At 44.2% G+C, this 22075-nt stretch overlaps 1 protein-coding gene across 4 annotated transcripts in view; it reads left to right on the top strand.

Moving 5' to 3' along the window:
* Positions 1-20961, top strand: part of LOC109919596 (regulation of nuclear pre-mRNA domain-containing protein 2-like) — a 74348-nt gene extending 53387 nt beyond the window's left edge. The window contains exons 9-12 of one of the 4 annotated variants that reach the window (XM_048620436.1): positions 2348-2566; positions 4793-5008; positions 6815-8665; positions 10849-20961. In XM_048620436.1, the coding sequence (XP_048476393.1) occupies positions 2348-2566; positions 4793-5008; positions 6815-8665; positions 10849-11297 (2735 nt within the window). In that variant the 3' untranslated portion in view covers positions 11298-20961. Of the gene's footprint in view, positions 1-2347; positions 2567-4792; positions 5009-6814 lie in introns of all 4 variants that reach the window. The other 3 variants (XM_048620434.1, XM_048620433.1, XM_048620435.1) reach the window with 3 other exon arrangements.
* The last annotated feature ends 1114 nt before the right edge of the window (positions 20962-22075 follow it).

Below are 22075 nucleotides of genomic sequence, written 5' to 3'. Positions count from 1 at the left end.
GAGGCCATTCAGCCCATCGAGTCTGCATTGACTGTCCGAAAAGCATCCCACCCAGACCCAGGCCTCCTACACCCCCACCCTATTTCCATAACCCTCAGTTTCCCATGGCTAACCCACCTAGCCTGAATGTACCAAGTCACTACAGACAATTTAGCATGGCCAATTCCCCCTGACCCGCACGTCTTTGGACTGCGGTAGGAAACCGGAGCACCCGGGGGAAACCTGGAGGCAGACACGGGGAGAATGTGCAAACTCTACACAGACAGTCACCTGAGGGTGGAATGGAACCCGGACCTGGTACTACGGAGCAGGTATAGTAGCTACTATGCACCCCCCACCCCAACCAAAAGTTCTGGAATATCTCAATTCGGGTGCCATTCTTGTAAATCATCTTTATTGGACTTAATCCAGCGCTGCTGCAATCTTCTCAAAGCATGGGAACTGGAACTGTGCACAGTTATCAGAGGGCAACCTGACCAGGGTCCTGTGCAAGTTTACAAGAACCAGAATTAAGTACCATAACCCCACAAAAGAAATCTGTGCTTTGTCAGCATTTTCAACTGCTTTTATTAACCATCATCGCTGCTTTTTTCTAATTTGTTCATGGGGTATTGGTATCACTGGCTAGGCCAGCATTTATTTCCCATCCCTAATTGCCCAGAGGGCTGTTACAGTTCAGTCACATTGCTGTCGTCCTGGAGTCATGAGTAGACCAGACCAGACCAGGTAAGGACAGCAGATTTCCTTCACTAAAGGACATTTAATGTTTTTACAAAAATCGTCAGTGGTTACGTGGTCGCCAAGGTCTAGCTTTAAGTTTTTGTCAAATTCAAGTTTAACCATCTGGTCGGCTTCAAGCCCATCTTCCCAGAACATTAACCTAGGCTTCTAAGTTGCTATCTAGTAATAGTGTCACTAGGTCACTGCCTTCCCTTTCGCGATCTGTTCACCTGTAATTTTGTAGGATTATTTTATTCCATTTAAATTGTTTTTTTTAAGTCCTTAACGTTTAAACGTAAGATTTGAAGTTTGAGAAGAAAATGTTCCCCTTGCTCTCTGCACTGACTGGTAGCCTTCTTCTCTCCTTTAGGAGTTGAAAAAGCTATGGATGCTGTAAATCATAAACAAAAACAGAAATTGCTGGAAAAGCTCAGCAGGTCTGGCAGCATCTCTGGAGAGAAATCAGAGTTAATGTTTTGGGTCGAGTGACCCTTCATTGGAATGCTTCTGAGGAAGGCTCACTCGACCTGAAACATTGAGTCTGATTTTTCTCCACAGATGCTGCCAGACCTCCTGAGTTTTCTCGCAATTTCTGCTTTTGTTTCTCTCCTTTAGATCTGGGTTTCTGTTCCCTAGGTCAGGCAACCGTCCAATACCTTGACCCGAATCGGTCTCCTTTGGCACAGACATCTACTGTCCCCACAGTGGGAGATGCCTCAGGCCTGACTTTATCATCTCTGGTTAGCCTTGTATCCCAGGAAGAGCCGTTTCACTGAAATGGGGATTCTGGAATAGTGATGGGATACAGAAGTTCTTTGTAGTGTGCTTAGCACTACTCTGAGCTAAGTCTGTTAATGTGGTAAAAGGTCAGAAATCACATGACACCAGGTTATAGTCCAACAGGTTTATTTGAAGACACAAGCTTTTGGAGTCTCACTCCTCCTTCAAGCTTGTGTCTTCAGACAAACCTATTGGGCTATAACCTGGTGTTGTGTGATTTTTGACCTTGCCCACTCCAGTCCAACACCAGCACCTCCACATTGTGGTACAGAGCAAGAATTCAATCTGGTATCATCCCAGCACCATGTGGTGTGTTTGCCACCTAATCATCAGGGAACCCAATCACTTCACTTTCAGACAAACTGTTGCTCGACACGTAACTGTCAGAAGTCAAGCTGGAGCTTTCCTGGTTATCGAGAATATAGCTGAGTGTGTAGGCCGTTACATTATCTCAGCTGATGGATCAGTTAGGGCGTTAGCTTTAGCTTCCGTGCCCGCTGAGACCTATATGGGGATCTTTGAAAGAGTTCATACTCTTCATTTCATTTCTCTTAGAAATTGGATAGTTCCTGACTGGCTGGGATGGAATTGGATCCATTTGTGCTCTCGCATGACATTTTAATTTTAGCATTCTGGGTGCTTGAGGAATGTGAAATTGAATGGGATGGGAGGAAATTTGTAGATAAGTGCACTATTTGGGGAAAACATGATTCTAACTTGTTTCTCCTTCCTTCCTCTCTCGCTCCCCTGCGGTCTTGCTCCCCACCCCACTCTGTCGCTCGCTCCCCCACTCCCTCTCGCTCCCCCCCCTCCCTCTCTCTCTCTCTCTCTACTTGTTGTTCTTTAGCAGTAGAGAGTGAGGAGAGAAAGGAGGAATCCAGTCCAGGCACGGCAGTGGCAGTGAGCGCGAGCCCCCAACCAGAAAAGGCGTCGACCCCGGTGGAGACCCCGCAGGCAAAGAGCAACACTGTAACACCACCGCTGGCCCTGCCAAATCTGGCAAATATAGACTTGGGCAAAATCAGCTCCATCCTTAGTAGCCTGACCACCGTCATGAAGAACACAGGTGAGGAATGCAGGGGCTTGCCAGTGGCTGGTTCATGTATAAATCACTTCACAAGTTTTATTTTCCAGGGTTTGTTGCGTTCTTCTAGCATTTTCTTGTGCAAATAGGCGTGAATAATTTAACTGAGCGGAAGGTTGCTGGTGTCTGACACTTGACTCAGCGCCTTTGCCCAGTTCTAGGACTTTGAGCACATGCTCCAAGATAGTTCTCCAGTGCAGTCGTGAGCAAATACTGCTATTGCCAAAACGTGCTTCAGGTGAGATTTTGAAATGTCCCCCTGCTTGGGAATCACCAGCCTTTTCTGGTGATTCGTCATCACTGTTGAAGATTCCATCGTGTCTCCCTCTCTGAATAATTCAACCTTGGCTCACGCCACTGGAGATGCACAGCCAGTTGATCTGTTTTTATTATTTGGGGGAGCATGTTTTGTGAAAAATGACAATGCCTTTTGAATGTGAATGTGAAGCAGTTTGGAGAGGTTTTTTTTTTGAGAGTTATGAAATGATGCTAAATGAGTTCATGTCTTTGCCAGAACTGAATGTAAGTAGTACTCCGCAAAGGATACCCTTGATCAAAGCTTTCTGTCTTGGTACTCATCAGGACATTTTGCAGGAATGCCAATTCAGGGGCGAAATCAGCCCATGGGCGGCGGCCTGTGTTGGAGTATAAATGCAAGTTTTCATGGAGCTGAATTGATATTCTTGTGTGAAACGTCCTGATGAGTGCAACACGGAAGCATCAACAAAATTTGTGTTTCTTATGTTTCAAGAATGTCTCTGTCTCTTTCTTCTTGCATTTGTGTTTCTGGAGTCGGGGAGGAGAAATTAATTTGGTTATTTGTGCACATGAAAAGAAAAGTATCCCCGAAGTGAGGTTTTGCCATCCTGTGGGAAACAGATACCCTAATGTAGGACTGATCAGGTCCTCAGTCTCTGGGGGAGTGCACAGAAAGGTTGACTTTGGAAACTGTCATATTGTGGCGCTCTCTTCTGAGGTAGCATCTGTGTCATATCACTGGGACAAAGTCGAGGGAGCTTTACTCTATGTTTAACGTGGGATGAGCCACGTCAGAATGTTGCTGCTCGCATGTTATTTATTTATTTTTTGGAGCGTTTTCTCTCCCTTCTTTTTCTTGTTAGATGTAAATTGGCATCCATGTCTTTACTTTCTGTATGTATTGGTGTAGCCAGTGTCTTACAGCAAGTCGCTCCCTGGGATAAGCAGCATGTGAATGCATCACATTGAACATAGGGCCAACGCCACAATGTTTACAGGCTAGGGCTGCTGTTCTGTGTATGCATTTACACATACACCATCCTGTCCCCTGGAAGTATATCGCTGTTCCCAAGTCACAGTCCTGGAACTCCATCCCTAATAGTATTTTAGCAGCTAGCTTGTTGGTCTTAGAGTATGATTCTCATTGCTTATGCATCCTGTACAGTTATATGTAAGGCATCCTGAGGGTTTAGATCACAGACATGACTTAGCTTTGGAGCTGTGTCAAGTGTTGTTTAGGCCACACCTGGAATATTGTGTGCAGTTTTGACAGGATGTGACTGTACTGGAGGGAGTGCAGAGGCGATTCACCGGAATGCCAGCTGGGCTGGGGGGGTCTAAGCTATGAGGAAGAATTGCAAAGGCTGGGATTGTATTCCTCGGAGCAGCAAAGGTGGAGAGGAAAACAGATAGAGGTGTACAAGATGATGAGGGACGTACAGAGTGGACACAAAGGCCCTTTTGCCATTAGTAGAAAGGATGTTACCCAGGACGCATGGATTTGAGCTAAGAGCTAGAAAATTAGGATGAGACATGACTCTTTTTCACCCAGTGTGGTGGCTATCTGGAACTAGCTACCTGAAAGGGTAGTTGACTCAGAAATTCTCGTAACATTTGAGCAATATTTAGATATTTACTTGTGTTGGCATAACCTCCAGGGCTGTGGGCCTAGAGCTGGAAAATGGGATTAATTTGTCAGGCCTTTGTTGACTGGCACAGACATGATGAACCGCCTGGCCGCCTGTACTGTCAGTGTTCGTTATCCTATATATTTTATTTGAGATGACGCAAATTGGATGATTTTATTTTCAACCGTTTTGGTCTTTCAAAGCACTCAAATTGCAGTGAAGCAATGTTTGTGTTTTAATTTCTTTGCTTCTGCGTCAAATTGCTGAGCTTGGCTATTGGTGACCTTGTCAGATTTCACTTTTCTCTCCCCTCTGTCTCCAGTCAGCCCAGCAGTTGGTCAAGCGCCTGTGCTTGCGGTAACGTCAGCGGCTCCTGCTGGGGCGCAACTGAATAGTGGCCTCAAGGCCCCCACTCAGAAGCCTTCTCAAGTCACTCCCAATCCTCTGGCGAGCATCCTGTCAAAAGTTGAATTAACTCCAGAGAGCATCCTGTCAGCACTCAGCAAGACACAGGGGCCCTCTGCTCCAGCTCTGCAAGGTAAACTAGGGAACCGTACAAAATCTGCCTGAGCAGACCCTGATTCTCCTCCTGCACCTGACGGTCTGTACTCGGCACCCTGGTCTTTCAGGTCAATCACTTGGAACCCAGGCCAACCCTGGCCACCTGTAGATTATTTTTCCAAAGCTCAAAATTCCAACTCAATTGCTTATTGCATCTTTACCTACTTCTAATTCCTCCATTTCCAGGGCCTCTGTCTGCTTAATGACAGTTCACAGGTTTTTATTCTCCTCTTCATTGTCACCTTGTTGTTATCTCACTTCACTTTATTTTGCTGCCCTCTAATTCTTTGGAAACTCAGTCATCCCCTGCACTATGGGCCTTGACACTTCTCGATTTAGTAAAAGGAAAATTGCAGAATTGAGTTTTCCACATTGTGAACTTAAAACTCTTCTGTAGAAATGTGAGTTTCAGCTTGGTTTTCTTCCCCAATGTGTCAAGGTTAGCGTGTTTGAGTGTAGGTCCACGCTGTTTGGACCTGCTTTACCTGTTCTTCAGCCAGTTGTGCTGCCTGTTGTCAGACATCCATGAGATGCTGCTTAAGAATCTTTCTTAAACCCTAACAGTAACCAGGATATCGGGTGCGAGTGAGCTCCTTCAGCACTTAGAGTTGCTTGTCGGAGCCTGCAGCACATCTGCTCACCTGCACTCGCCTTCGAACCCCATGAGGGCTTTGCTCCCACTCATATCTAAAATGCCCTGTGTCATGTTTTCTGTTACCTTGCAGACTTTTGACAATTCCGATGCTCTCCCCACCTTCCGTGAGCTTGAGCTCTTCCGTGACTCTCACCAAGTTGTGTTCGTCTGTCAACCTCATTGATGTAGATCGACTTCCAGGCCAGCAGTGCCTCCAATTTCACATTCTCAACCTTGTATTGAAATTACTGCATGACTTTGCCATTCCCTATCTTAGCTACGTCTGCAACCTTTCCAAGAGCTGTACACTCCTCCTGTACATTCTGGACTCCCCTCATCCAACCATCAGCTAGCCTGGCCGTAAGCGGTGGAGTTTCCTCCTAAAATTCCTCTGCCTGCATCATCTCCCTCTCCTGATCTAAGACACTCCTTAAAGCCTACCTCTTTTCACCAAGATTTACAATCCTCTTTGACTTAAATAAAACCAAGAATTGCGGATGCTGGAGATCTGCAACAAACGACTCTCAACTACAACCCAAGCTATAGATCTTCGTTAAAACATTAAATGCAACAAACAAAAACAGAAATTGCTGGAGAAACCCAACAGGTCTAGCAGCATCTGTGAGAAACAGAGTTAACATTTCAAGTCCTTCAGATGCCCGTTGACTTGTTGGTTTTGTTTGATTTGTTTTTTGGCTAAATCTTCTCCTGAGAAGCCCCTTGGATATTTTGCTTTGATAAAAGACGGTGCATTAATGCACTCTTCGTTCTTTTGACTCCACTGTGCCTTCCACTTTTATTACTCCTCCCCACTGCACAGCTGTCAAAAGTTTCCAAAACCTTCTGACATCTCCTTCCCACCTTCACGACCACCTCAAAGTTTAAATGCCTCCTCAAATTCTCGCTTAAATCTAGGCCTCCCATTTCTTACGGAGAACTGCAGAGTGCTTTTACTGAAGTAAAGGTATAGTGTAAGCAAATGTTAAGATGAGAACTGAAATTAACAAAGGGCTAAGTGTATATTTTGTGAACAGAACTTGAACCGATTGTCCACTTGTGTCAGGTGAAAAGTTTAAAATTAGTGTATGGTTCTACAAAAAATGTACTGAAATATCTTTTTTATTCTCTCCCCTCTTGTCCTGATACTAGGTCTCTCGTCATTGCTTCAGAGTGTGACAGGAAGCACTTCTGTCCCATCCAGTAGTGCAAGTTCAAACATTTCTACTCCGGCAGTGACCAATGTCACCAGTCCAATAGACAAAGGTGTTCCCATTATTAATGCCGGTGCTCAGCCTTTGATTCAAGGGCTTATTGGCTGCTCTCCAAATTCGCCTGCATCTGAAGTTTCCTCTGGCTCTTCGGTGAACTCAGCCCCAGTAAACCACAGCCCTGCTCTGTCCAGTGCCAGTCTGAAGGCCCCTGCCAACACTACAGTGCTCGAGAGCTCCCTGCGTGGCACCACCTCCGGATCAAGGGGAGGCTTGAGCAGCCAGAAGTCATCAGCGGAGGTGGTGGCAGCTGAAACCGAGGCAGAGCCGTCCTCGCCGTCGAGTCTGGAGATGAAAATTCACAATTTCTTGAAGGTCAACCCGGGCTTTAAGGCTTTGGACCTTAATATCCCTCTGCTGAGCAACCTGGGTTCTGGTGATTCGAAGAGCCTGCTGCCGCCTTCAGACGCTAGTCGTAACCCTGGTGGCGCCATGCTGGATAACCAGGACGGTACACCCGTTCGAGACGAGCGAGGCGGGACTCCGACCCAAGATGAAATAATGGACAAGCCAACAACCCCAGGCACGATTGATCCAATGTCCTTGCTGTCTAAGTTAATCAGCCCGCCCTCCTCTTCAACCAGCAGCACAATCTCCCCCCCGCTTTCCCTCCCACAAAACAGAGATTCTGGTTACTCGGAGATTTCCAACACAGTGCCTTCTTACCAAAGCAGTTCTTCGTACAGCCGTGGAAGGAGTCCATTCCCTTCCTCTTTCAAACCCTCTGAAATGTGGGAGCAGTCTTCTCCCCACAGGGATTCCCCTCCTGAACAGTTTTACTCGGGTGAATCCTGCACTGATTTTGACTATGCCGGGCCACCACCTTCAGTTTCCAGCTTGGTGAATCAGCCCCCAAAATCCATTCTCAAGTCAAATAAACCAGCAGATCAGAGTCCCAATGAATACCAGTCCGTTTCCACCAGTTACAGTCGTTTGAAGTCTGTGCTCTCCAAGCCTATGAAATCCATTCTTAAGAAGCAGGAAGCTTATGGCAGCAGGTCAAATAGCAGGGGTGGGTATGGGGATGACGATCAGGGGGTTGAGAATGAGAACCTGTCTTCACCTGGTCAAAACAATCCATTCTTCCTCTCTGAGTCTAACAACATTATATTGCAGCCCTCCTTCTCAGATATGTCTCGCACAGGATCACTTCCAAAAGCGTTCTCCGACTCGCTCTGTTCTGCCCCATCCCGCCAGTCGTCTTCCACGCAAAGTACCGGTCCTTATAGCCGCACGCCAGTCACCAACATTGAGAAAGCTGTGTCACTAGGCTCCCCGGTCTCTGCCACTTCCACCATAGAGTTTAAAAACATGCTCAAAAATGCCTCCCGCAGGCCTACTGATGAGAAGCCTTTAGAGAGCCCCATTAGTCCAGCTCCGCCAGGAGGCGTGAACGAGAAAGGGAGCCTGTCAGTCTTTGGACAGTCTGGGATTGCGGAGACTGGGGACGAAGAGCAGCATTGTATAGAGACTCACATATCCACATCTGAATTATCCAAAAGCATAGAGGAGAGAGGAGCCCCCATTGAAACACTAGGTTCCAGTACCCCATCAGCAGGGAGGCTGATGTTTGGAGAGCCTATTCAGACTCTGGACTCTAGCCGAGGGTCAGGCAGAGGCAATATGAGTCATGGGAGAGGGGGCACCAGGAGCAGTTGGTTTGAGCAGAGTGAAAACATTTCAGACTTTGAAGACGAATCGTCCTCTCTTGACGTCTCTGAGATGACTCAAGGTATTCCTCCCAGTTTTAGAAGTCAGTTCGAAGAGCACAGACTCCAGTTCCCTGACACTTCAAACAGCTTTAGGTCCAGCAGCTTTAGTGGCCCCTTTGAGAGGCAAACCCAGCAAATCGGACTCACGCCCGGGTCACTGCATGATCGTATTGGACCGCCCCCTGTTCCGAGCCGTGACCACGTTGGGCACCCCCCTGGTCCGCCGCCAGATCATATACTGGCCCCGTGCCCCCCACAAGATCACATTGGCCCTCCCCCTCCTCCCGGGCCCTTGCGAGATATTGGACTGCCTCCTGTGCCCCCGCGAGATCACCTGAGTCTACCCCCAGGTCCGCCTCCTGTCTCCCATGACCATCTCGGGCCTCCTGGCCCCCCACAGGAGCATGGCACTGTATCATCAGGTTCCCTCCGAGAGCATGCTTCGTTCTCCGGTACCCCTCAGGATCACAGTGGTCCACCACCTGGTTCTACCCATGAGAAAATCGGACCACCGCGGGATCATGCTGGGCAGGCCCCTGGGACTTCTGTTGACCACATTGGGCCCCCCACTGGCCCTCCCCCTGACCACTTGGGTCCCGGTTGGCCGCCCGGCCCCCCTCCACGTGATCATCTTGGCCCGCCACCCCTGGACCACCTCGGACCCCCACCTGGTCCCCCCGTGCCACCGCCTGGACCCCCTCCGCGGGATCACCTGGTCCCACCTCCTGGACCCCCTCCAATTCCCCCTCCAGGTCCTCCACCTGGCCCCCCTCCACGGGACGTTCTGGGACCACCCCCAGGCACACTTCCACAAGATCACTTGGTCCCACCTCCTGGCCCCCCTCCAAGGGATCCGCTCGTGCCACCTCCAGTTCCCCCCCCTCAGGATGTCCTTGGTCCATTACCTGGATCTCCTAGAGACCTCCTTGGCCCATTAGCTGGGCCCCCAAGAGAGCTCCTAGGCCTACTCCCGTGCCCTCCAAGTGACTTCCTTGGCTTAACTAATAGGCCTCCAGTGCAGAGGTCTCCGAGGGATTACTATAGTCAACCCTTCACACCCCAACGAGACTACAGTAATCCTGGTAGATTCTTCCAGAGAGACTTCAGAGGGTCCTTCAGGCCTCGAGAATCTTTTCAAAGCGGAAAGCGACCCAGCCTGCCGTTCGGAAGCCCCCCTTTTTCGACGGCTCCAAAGCGACCCTACATGCCTCCTCGGTACTGAGACAGACAGGAATGTTTCTGTGTTGGAGACTACGTGAAAGCTCATCTCTGACCCTTGCTTGCCGAGCAGCTCTTGTGGTTGTAGTGGCAAGGGTTTGGCGTGGCGCTTTATCTTGGCCATTGACTTGTCTTTTGTGTCCTTGTCTGTTTGCCCTCCTGGCTCACTTCCCGTTCTCCCACTCTGTCCCCCACCCCTCCCCACCCCCAAAGCTGACCTGCTGTGCTAGGTCAGAGGTGTATGTAAGGTTAAATGTTTCACTACAGCGTCATTACAAACTACTGCACAGCAAGTTTTCGTCAGACGAGCTTGGAAACTTCCGTGATGCATAGAAATCCTACTTGGAGCTAGAGACCCATTTACTTTTACACAAAGTAAAACTTTTATATTGCTGCAAAGATCGTCATGAGTACAGTCTTAAGATGCTGTAGCTTCTGTCCAAACCCTTTGCTATTTTGTGTTTTTGTTTTTTTTTTTAAAAGTTACAGTTTTACTACTTGTACCAGTTGTGGAGGAAAAAATGTGGTTAAATGCAACGGCAGATGTTTCTGTCGTCATTGAAAGCGTTTGCAAGCGATCCCCTGCCCCTGCCTCCCGTAGTCAAATTTCAGGGCTCGACTAATCAAAGCTGACACCTCATTGTTTCCGAGTCAGCACGATGAGCACCACTTTGTAGAGGGTTGTGTGTTTCCTGCATCAGATACCTTCAGGAGGCAAATGTGGCTAGGCAGTGTGAGTGTTAATTGTACAATCTATTTCCTGCTCATGGGGGAGGACCCTGTGCCAATGGCTTGGTTTTTTCCTCTCTGTAAATGACGAGTGCGTATCGATTCAGCTCCTTGGCTGAAGGTTGAGATCAGCCCATGTGTGGATTGTGCAGTGCTTTGAGGGAGGATGTTTCTCCTTTTACCTCCCCCTTGTTTCGAAAGCAATGTCGAACCTTCCCCTGTTTCTCCCACTAACCTATCTTTTTCTCCAGAGCAGCTCCATCAGCCACAAGGATGGAGCGTCTTCCCCTTGGCAATGCCAGCGCTGCTGATAAGGTGCCAAGGAGAGGGCAGCCAAAGCTGGTGTTGGAATGTGAAGCACACTGTCCCTGGTTGGCCATTCCAGATGTGAGAATGGTGGAAGATGCTCCATCTAATAACCTGGCTGAGAACTTCCTGAGACTCCAAACAATCGGAAGTGAGAAGATTTTAAAAAAAAAACTTAGTGGGCAGGACTGGAACCTGTGGACTGTGCAACAGGCACAGTTTAAAGCTGTTAAGATATGTAGTGTTTCTAATGGCAGTGCAGTTAAAGAAACAAATTCATTTCTTTATCTACAAAACAAAATGGTGAATCTTTGGAATAAACCTTCCTCTGTCATTTTACAAGCTGTTTATAACAGGCCGATCAGCCGGCGATGTGGTAGGAGGCTGTGTAAAACCTAATCGTCCACAGCTTGTTCAAAAGTATTTTGAATATTCCTATCCCACTGATCAGCTGCTAAATTTGCCTAGTGTGCTAATTGCCTTTTTCTATGACTTGTTCTGTACCAGTCACTGTTTTGTCGAACTTAACAAGCTTGGTCTGGTGAAGCACCTGGCTGAATAACACTTGTTCCTCTTTATATGATTTATAAAGACACATGGGGGAAGTGGGGGTCTAGAGGGTGGGTGGGGAGGTGGGGGAATGGTGTAGAGAACCAACATCAAGCAGTGACTGGAACAGCTTTGTAAAACACTTTTATGTCCAGTCTGTTTCAGAACATGTCTTTGTTTTGTTGAAGGTGATGTTTGAAGAATTAAAATGAATCGAGCTGGATTCAGTGTAACTGGACTTAGTTCCATACAGTCTAGTTCATGCTGATAATGAACACTCGAATGACTGTGTTAGTAACTGAGTTTTTTGGGGAAAAAAAAGTCAATACCCAATACACACACATACACACTCTCTTTACTCTCAGATGAAATGTACAATGTTGTATGTAGCAAGAACGAAGAAAAAAAAAACTTTTTTTTGTTTCCTGAATTAAAAAGTGAAGATCAAGTTCTCCATTTATTTTTCTGAAGAGTTTGTAAGCATTTAGCAATTTTTATTAATTCTACATGATAGACATAAAATTTGGATGCAGTGTCAAGTTTAAGCTGTGAAGATTCCTTTAAAGTTAAGCTACTGGAATTAAGTTGTACATCTGTACTGATCTGTCACACCTCTCCTCAATAATGCTGTTTTTACATGTGAATGTAATTTCGCTGCAGGGGAAGGGTATAACTTTATAGATCCAGTAGTTTTCAGATGGAACCATACTTCTGTAAATATGTCGTCTAGTTAATGCATTTAGATTAAGATGTCTTCACTATCTGTGTTAGAAACAGTCAAACTGAGTGAAAGTTTTGCCTGCTTTTAGAGAGACAACTGAAATGCTTTTGGAAATGACCTGTAATTACTTTAATAAAAAAAAGTCTAATTTTTTTTTTGGAGATGAATAAGGATTCAGCATTTTGCCACAAACCGTGAACCTTGAACATTACTCAATTGGGAAGGGGCTGGCGAAATCTGTTTTCTGAAGATCTGTATAAATTTGCTGTTGTGTGCATTTGGCTCAATGTTGTAGATTTTTTTTCTTCCCTACCTAATGTACAGATACATTATTAAAACTGACATGTAAGGCAACCTGGCACATCTTAAAATGGCATACTATGTTCCCAGTCCAAGTGTTGTGACACTGACTTGCAGCCTTGTCTTGAATTCGGACACATCAGCCCTCACTGTGCAAGTTGGTGATTTATTGACTAGAATCTCTGCAGCTGCCCCTCCAAGTGACTGTACAGCGTACTGCCTGTGTTGAGGAGGGTAAAGCATAATGTTTTAATGCCCCCAGTTGTGCATATGCTGTCAAACAACGTGCAGTACTGGTCACCCACGATTAAGCTATGCAAACTGTGTTTAACCGACATTGTCAAGCTTCTTCCATCTGGCAGTTGAATGACAATGTGCTATAGCTGAAAGAAAACTTCAGTTTCAAAAAAAAATAGGGTATGCCATGACTCGAGAGTCCAAGCACTCTAAGATAGATTTCTCGAAGCGGTTTGCTGGAGCTGTGGCCGTGGATTTGAACCATCACAGTCATGTCACTGTGACATTTCTTGTTTGTAGGAATCACTGGCAGTCCTCGAATGAGAACTAGCGCCCTGCCTCCGGTGGGCAAGGCCAGTGATTAGCTGAACCTATATTTTAGCCTGTTCCCTGGAGAATGCAGTATGCTGTAATCACTTTATGCAGTGAGACTCCCAAGGGCTTCCTGCTTTATAAGAGGCCTGGAGTCATCTATGTTAACCTACTGAAAACAGGCCTAAATGACTGGAGTGGGTGTGGGCATTACCAGGTTGATAGTGTGTGTAACTAGTGCACATCTCTAGGGGTGACATCTCTAGGGGTGATACCTCTTGGGTCTACATCCATTAATTGTTGCCCATGGAAGTGTTTTACTGGAATTTCATGCTGCTACAGATGTTTCTCACATTTGGGCTGCTTCATCAACTGCTGCATAACACAGCACTGTGAACATTGGCTGCTGAAACAATTGTACCAAAGAAAGCTTTACCCAATTGCCTTCTATGGTTGGCTTTCTTACAGAAATAAAGAAGAAATTTGAGAATACTTGAATCTGAGGAATGTCTTTCCCAAGGAGCCAATGCAGAACTAAAATTGAGGATTGTTGGCATTGCCATTTCCTTTCAAAGCCTTTTGGTTTAGTGTACAGAATTTGACTGGCCAATTTAAAAAATGCTCATTATTATTTTCTCTGAAATGTGACGTTGTCAGTTTCTGCTGACGAAGGAATGGGGTTCATGTACTGGTATTCTTGAATAACCTAGTGCTTAGGCACACCTCTGCTTCTCCACCACCTCCTGCAAATCCCTACAAAAGTATTCTGAAGGTACCTGTTGCCTTGTTGATAGATGTTTGTGAAAGTTGCCTGCTTCTTTCACCTCCTTCTGCCCACTCTCCCGTTATTTGGCAGCTGAATGCAAAACTTTTATTTTTTCCCCACACTGAAATTTTGCTTTGCAATTTTGGATCAAAATTCTCTGATCAATTCCTGCAAATGTGAACAAGAAGCAGGCAGCAGCACCTGGGCTTACTGCTGGCCATTCTTCTGTTGCAGAAAACTGTTTCATAAATGTTTCACGTAACTGCCTGTTTAGGCGTTCAGTTTTACCAACCTTGGCTTTAGGATCAATGGGAAAGCTGTGACCGTCTGGTTTGCAGTACCCTTTGGTACAAAGGTTGAATGTGTTCTTTAGAAGTTTTTCACGTCCATAACTTTTATTTATATCCTTGGTACGGCCACTTCTCTCTCTCTGTTTCTGAGCTAGCCCCTCATTCCGAGTGTAGTAGGAATCCTTCATATCTAGGAGGCTGTCATTTGGAACACTCTCAAAACATCAGTACTTCCTTGGCTCATAGGGAAGATTTTGGGCTGTTCCAAGAAACTGATTTGATCCAGTTACATTGATCACCTGTTCGCTGTTCCTATCAAACTTGTAAATACAAGTCAGTGTATAGAGGTGTAATACCTCACACATTGCCGGTTTCCTACCTATATGATCTTATAAAAGATCTATTATCTATATTCTGAGAATATATGTTAACAATTCCATCCATATTGGAGGAATGCACTACTTGAGAAAGTTTGCTCACTTCACTTGGACAATACATCTCGGTATTTCACCAAGGGTGCATGTGTTGCCCAGCTTCAGAGCTATGGTGAAGGAAGATTGAAAAGCATTTTGGCACTAAGCCTGAATTGTTCAATTCTACTGTGGTTACCTACCCCCACCTTAGAATATGGAAAGCTGGAGTTATGAATTCAATTTTTTGTGGAGGAAGCTCTTCAGGCTAAATTTTGAAAGGAGCCATTGAGGTAAGTAACCTATGGATTGATCAGAAGAAGCTTGGCAATGTACTACAGCTGAAAGAAGACCTCCAATTCAACAAAACAAAAGGGCAAGCCATGACTTGAGACTCTAAGCACCGTGTGATAGGTTTCCTAAAGGCGGTTAGCTGGAGTAGATTTGAACCTTCACAGTCATGTCACTGGTAACATTTCTTGAGGCCTCAAGTGTTTATTAAGGACCATATACAAATATTTTGCCACCCCTTTGAGTGGTAGATGTATCCTGCTTTCTTTATGGATAGCTTGTTCAGTGTCCAAATTGACCAAGAAGAAGATCCTTGAAGTAGAATGATTATTCAAAATCCATGTAACAGCCAGGACCCGTTGGGAGATTGGAAATTGAGCATGAATTATTCCTAATTCATAAAATATTTACCATGTTAAACTTCCCCAGCTTGAAATTTTGAAAAATGGGTCCCTATTGGTATCTTCTCAAGGGAAGTGTTTATCTCTACAAAAGCTGACCCAGTACCAGCTGCTATAGAATCTCCATGCTGAGAAATAAGTCCTCTTCTTTAAGCTTCACATCTCAGATTGATGAGGGCTTACTCTGAAACCCTTACCCAAACCTGCCTTCAAAGCCATGCTCGTGAATTCATTGAAACAACTGAGATAGTACAAGCTTACAAAAATAACTGCACAGTCATACCAACATGGCAACATCTATAAAGCAAAAAGTGCAGTTATATTATGGTTTGAAAAACCCAGCAAAATCCCTGCAACCTAATGGTCAAAGGAGTTCTTTGTGTTGATGCTCGAGACTCAAGAATTCAATCAAAACCTTGAAGGGTTGTTATCCAAGAGGGGAAAAGCAATTCTACTTACTCCCATCTTGTGTTGATGAAGAATCCTGTTGAAACCTTCACCAGTTTTGCAGATTTGTTCCTTCAGTCCCTCAAATCCAGCAATGTGTTTATTTTTTGTTGTTGCTTGAGGGGATATACCAACAGCAGAACATAATCTTGTATGTTCCACCCTGTATGCATCCATTGGCACTCTGCCTTGGCTTTTAAAGAAAACCATTGGCAAATTGTTTCCAAACAACTTAAAATTGATTAATAACTCCTACTACTAATACTGAAGGGGCATTCAGATTGTACAGTGAATGGCCCGTGAGTTATGTTTTGGAACCTGCAACAAAATGACAAACAGAAACTTATGCACTGATGTACAAAGTTGGTCTTGTACCTTAAGTCAGACATTCCATTCTTGACAAGGATAAGAAAGGCCAAAACTGTTTTCAGTTTTGTTGCTATTGTATCATTCTATGGCCATCAGTGAAACTTGCCCTTTTGAAGGTAGGTCCTCGCCCTTGAAACTGCTTTGATTTAGCAGTGCATTGCTACATTGGATCTGCCATTGAAAAGAGTTTTTCAGCAACATAAGAATGGCAAACTACAAAGTTCTAAAGTTATTCCCCACCCCGCCAGATTTTATAAAATATCTCCGAAGCACGCTTTTTTAAAATCCAGTTTAAGTAGCCACCTGTGATTCCAGAGTTTTAGACTTACGTTTACCCCATCCTGACTGGAGCTAGTATTCCAGGAAAGGTTTTTCAGAACCCAGTAAGAATGACTTACAGAACTTCTCTATCAAGACAGATGTGAAATTTGCTTTTCTCAAAGGGTCATGAACCAGTGGAATTCACTCCCCCAGAATGTGGTGGATACTGCTTCATTGAATACATTTAAGGAGGGGGTAGACTTTTAATTAGCAATGGGGCGAAGAGTTATGGAGCGCAGACAGGAAAATGGACTTGAGGCTGTGATAAGGTCAGCCACGATCATATCCAATGGTGGAGCCAGCTGGAGGAGCTGATTTGCCTGTTCCAATTTCTCAACATTCTTATGTTTGTTCTATTCGGGCTTACAGCTACAACGTCCACTCTCATATTCCATATTTGTAACATGGCTGTGTAGATAAATAGAGGTACAGTGATCTCTTCACCTCCCTGTTTGTTTTATGTACGTCCTTCTGTCAGACAAATAAATAGGAGCAGCAGGATCTCTCAACAATGGCTCACAAAATTGGTTTCTTACCTTACTAAATTTCCAGTCAATTTTGAATTAAGAATTGCTTCAGAAATACCTTGTACACTAATGACCATCTTACTATTAGTGCAGATGTATGAGACAACAGTGCTAGTTTGCATGTTGTCTTGGCAAAACTTCATTTTTTAAGGTAGGGTGAGTTCAGAGCAAAGACCTTAGAACTGGTTACCGCTGGCGTGATTTCCTTCCTATAATCCATTTGTCTTTCTTTAAATCATTAAAACAAAATGGGTGTTTCTTAATTGCATGTAGATGTTAGTGTTGAAACTTTCGAGAACATTACTGAAAACATAAAATGCTTGACCCGTTCAGTTTCTTTTATTTTCCCAATTCATCCTCCATTTCACTGATTGATGTGGTGGTCCAAATTTGACGAGAAGGCAGGATTTATAGTGGGAAAATGACCATGGTACAGATGTTTTGAAAGTCTGCAGCTTCTGGACAGTTGCTTGAGGCTCCCTTTAAGTCAGACCGATCTGTGGGGAATGTTGACAACTGTTACAGTTCTAACAAGTGTGTAAAACCATGACAGTGAACCTTGATGAGCAGTTTGCTTCTCAATCACTTTAAAGCCTTATAAAGTCGTGTTATTTTGCTCTGGCTGAAAGTAACCATTACAATAACTCTTAAAACCATACTGACTGCCCAACTCTTGCAGCAGTTCATCTGAAATTTTAAAAGGTTTTGGAGAAAAGTGATGGCAGAGGGTTTGTATCAGATTTTTTTTCTTGTTCCCTGTTCAACTTGAATAAAGAGATTAAAGCAAACTCCTGATATCACTTCCAAGTGCCTGTGCTTCAATGTGTGCAACATTCCCTTCTGTGCAATTATTCTGACACCATCTTTTTTTCAGTCTAAAGCACAGGGAAACCTGTTTGCAAACCCACCAGCCAATAACATTCTTGTTCATTAAGAAATAAATGGAGATTTGGGTCACGCCCTTCACACTCTTTCTTTGCCAGCTTGGAAATTCTAAGCTTGGATGACTGGCCTTTTTCTCTGCATCAGTGCTATGATCTGCATCTGCTTTTCATAGTTGATATCATCCCACATTGATTGAGGCTACCGTGAAGGATTCTCCTTCCCAATCTCACCTGAAGCGTGGTGACCCTTGGTAAACCAGTGCCAGCTGTCTTTCTCTAATTGGAGAGCAGCCCTATGGCCTGGTAAGACTATGGGAAATTTGTTAACTCAGCCATCTGTAGAGTCGACAGAGGTTGAGGTTCTTCATCTTTTGACAGTAAGATTTACTGGTCAACGCTGTTACTCAGGCACATTGATCAGTCTATACTCTTTGTTTCGTAACTGATGATTCTTACCTGGCGCACAGTATTGCGTCGTGGATTCCCAGTATAGACAGTTGTGTTTCTCAATCGCAATTACCCCTTTCTCTCCTACCAGGAAGAATATACGAGAGACTTGGTGGCATTAGTTATGTGAACTTCCTGTTGTGTTATATTAGAGTTCTACCAAAATCTGGAGGTGTACTTCACACATCATGCAAGATTATGCATGCTTTTGGGAGGAAGCACTTCTTAGGAATTGTGAATTGTTGCTTAACACATTGTAAACATTAATGAGATTGTAAGTGTGTAAGGTAGTTCAGAATCCATAGACAATTCATTGGAGACCCCAATAAGTCGAAGATCGAAATGTGCCACGTGACATATTTTACAGTTATAGTTGCGTGGAAGGTACAAGCTGTGTTGTCAAGTCTGCTGTTCTGGAGTTTCAATCCATTTGTTGTATAACATGAAAATTGGTTGCTTTGGAGAGAGGAGAGAAACCTTTAGTTGCCAGGCAATGTTAGACCACAGAAGCTGAAATTGTCCTTCCCTATCTCCTCCCATGAGCTCACATTAAGAAACACACTATCAGTTCAGGCCAACTTCATTCCCAGAAAACTGAAATATTTAAGGATTTTGTTTTTCGTGTTGGTTTGCATTGAATTGTAAAATGATTGCATTTAAAGCTTTATTCTGGGAGTAAATGGCAGCAATTTTGAAGCCAGGACTAAGAATTTCTCTGGCAGACATGCTGTGAACAGATTGGGAAACACTTCTTATCTGTGTTATTTCTGAAAGATCTACTCAAAAGATAGCAGTTGGAAAAAATGTCCTTTTGTTTATAAAGGAAATCAAACAGGAGCTGTTACTGCTGATCATAGTTGTAAACATTTGCTGTTATTAGTGAACACAGGAACAACACTAAAGGATAGAGAAAAGATGTTCTACCCAATATCCTATCTTTTAAGGAAGATGTAAGAATTATATTATTACCCTCACCCCTCCAGGTACCTGTGAACAACTGTAAGGAGTTACAAGTGGATCTAGTGAAACACCATTGTATTTCTTGTGTGAAAATAGTCCATTTTTAATCCCAGTTTGGGAATTAAACACACAGTGAGCTAAATGCACTGTCCTCCTGTGTTCAGCTGTGTTGAGGAAACACTCTTGACCTTCCCTCCCATGCCCACCCCCACCACATCTTTCATTTTTGTTCTTTCCAATACCTCACTGTTCTTTTTATTGTTTTTTTTTTTGCTCTCTATTTCGTCCTTCTGTGGCACCTTTCTAAGGCACCACTGATTCCTGTGGTGGTGTTGCAACTTCCTCGCTTCTGAGCCAGAAGTGGGCATGGATAACCCACGGCTGGTTTAACTGGCCTCTCTGTGAACAACTGCGCACAGCAGCCTGGCCCCTTGGGTCAGCAGAACGGAGACTTAAGACCGCAGAATGTGGGCACACACAAAACAATACAACTGGTAGCAATGTGTTTACTGATTAAGGGCCCTTTGTTCATCTGAGAAAGGTCCATTTTACATCTGCCAGAACAAAGAAATGAGAATTTCACCTGATCTGGCGACATAAATTAGATGTTGTTAATGCAGTAATATCAAAGCCCAGTTCAGGTAATGGTCCCATTGGCTCATTTATTGCCCTTCATTTTAAGGGCCTTGTGTATTAGGTTAATCTAAGGTTTGAGTGTCTCTTGTGGAGACCTGGGTTCAAGTTCCACCTGCACTGGAGATGTGTCATAACAGGTATTTTGAAAATATTTTAATTTGAAGTTTATAATGTACAGGAGCACGGATTTAGTGTTTAATGACTCTGCATTGTACTGTTAAGTAGCTGCTGCCCAGGCATACCTTTTAACAAGGAATGCAGGAGTTTTTGTGATCACTTTTCAGGAAAACAAAACTCCATGTATCCAGCCAGAAAGCAGGAGAGTCGTGAACACCACAAGTGGCTCAGAGGGTCAACCTGCTGAGTATTTTCTACGTTCCCTGTTATTACGTAGCATGTGCCAGTGTTGGACTGGGGTGGACAAGGTCAGAAGTCACACGACACCAGGTTATAGTCCAACAAGTTTATTTGGAATCACAAGCTTTCGAAGCGCTGCTCCTTCATTAGGTGAAACCTAACAAAGGAGCTGCACTCCGAAAGCTTGTGATTTCAAATAAATATGTTCGACTATAACCTGGTGTCATGTGACTTCTGACTGTAGCATAGTTGTTGTAGTAATAGTTTAAAAACACAAGTTCTCTGCATTTCTTGTTCTGCATCATGAAAGTTGTGCAACTGAACCCAATCTTTGAGATTATATTAGTCTTTATTTATATTGTCTTTTGTTCTAATGATGTCCTGTAGTCTCAATTGAAAATACGTCCAGTACTGAAATTTACACTGGCTGCAAAACTGTTTATCGTTTGGAGTTCAGAGCGAGTTAATCAAAAAAAAAGGATGTCATTAACCTTTGTTTTCCTCACAGCTGCAGAGTAAAAGCTAAACAGCATTTGGAGAATGTTCAAAGTTTGTAATTGTCACTTTAATGAAGGAATCCCATTGCTGGTCGGAATTTGAAAGGCGGGGGGTGGGGGAGTGAAATTTAATATTATTAAGGAATTGGTGTAAGGGCTGGGGCCATTTACCTAACCTGCATGTCCTCTGTAGCAGTCAACACTGCATTGTTCATACGACTGCAAATGTTTACTTGTAACAAAAATCAAACTGGATGTAGTTCATTTTGAGTATGTCAGGGGTTGATGTTAGATTGAGGTAGTAGCTCTGTTCTCACACTGAAATAAAATTTATTTTTGTACATACTTGGGAAAATGATGTGTGTTTATATTCAGGGTAACAAGAGAGTATGAACTTTTTGTTTGCATGTTTTTGCTGAAGATTATCCAACTTTTCTGCTGAGTTTGTAGCTTTCTGCTGGTGGCTAGTAACTGACCTTTGTAAATATTGCTGTCTGCCTCCCACATCACCCTGCTTGTACCAGGAGTAGCAACGATGCCAAAAGGATGTGGGTGGCCAAATAAAAGGCCATTTGGGCCATCAATATGGTGTTAGCCCTTAGCAAATCATCCATGCCATCTGCTCCTCTCTGCTCCAAGTCCTGCAGGATTGTCCCTCTTTAACCACAGTGAGATTGCAAACAGTTGGAAGGATGCCAGATGAGGTGCACATGTATGGGATATTAAGGGAATTAAGTGGACGGGTTGGGGGGGTGGTGTGATTATATGTAAACAAAATCAGATTTTGTTGCTTTTCTTTTCGCTAGAATGATCTGAACAGAGAGGAGCAAGTTTATTTGAAAATTCTTTGCACTTGTAAATTGGCTGTCTTTTAAGTCTAACAAACGACTGCTTCTCTTTGCGACTGGATTAGTTATGACTTTGGAATTCTGATTACCAAGCCTCAAATTTCGGAAGACCGGGATGCAGTGACCAAGAGTGGTAAGTTACTGCTCTTTTTGTATTCGCTCGAGAACTTCAATATTTTATCCTTGTCTTGCCTGCAAGCGATTGATTCGATTATTTTCCAAGCTTGTGGTCTAACTAGCCATCCCAAGAAACAGAACATTGAAAAGTAAAATTCTCTGTTGGTAAGACATTGCTGGTGTCTGTTGTCCACTCTGACCCCTGCCCTTAAGAAGCTGATGCTGAGCCACCACTTTAGTATACTTTAGCCCTGGTCCCAGTGTTAAGTGGGAAATTGTGGTAGCACAGAACCTGCTGATAATGAGGCATATTTTGTTGAAGTGTTTCATCTTGCTGTCATCAGGACATTTTGCAAGAATACCACTTTAAGGCCAAAACCACCATTTATATGCTGCATAAGAGGAGGATGCTAATTGGTTAGATCATTAGGATGGGTTCGGACAATATTTGATGTGATTTATTATTGTCACGTGTACCCACATACAGTGA

The sequence above is a fragment of the Rhincodon typus genome, chromosome 46 (genome assembly GCF_021869965.1).
Source record: "Rhincodon typus isolate 14 chromosome 46, sRhiTyp1.1, whole genome shotgun sequence".
NCBI lineage: Eukaryota > Metazoa > Chordata > Chondrichthyes > Orectolobiformes > Rhincodontidae > Rhincodon > Rhincodon typus.
This window is presented reverse-complemented; position numbering and strand designations above follow the sequence as displayed.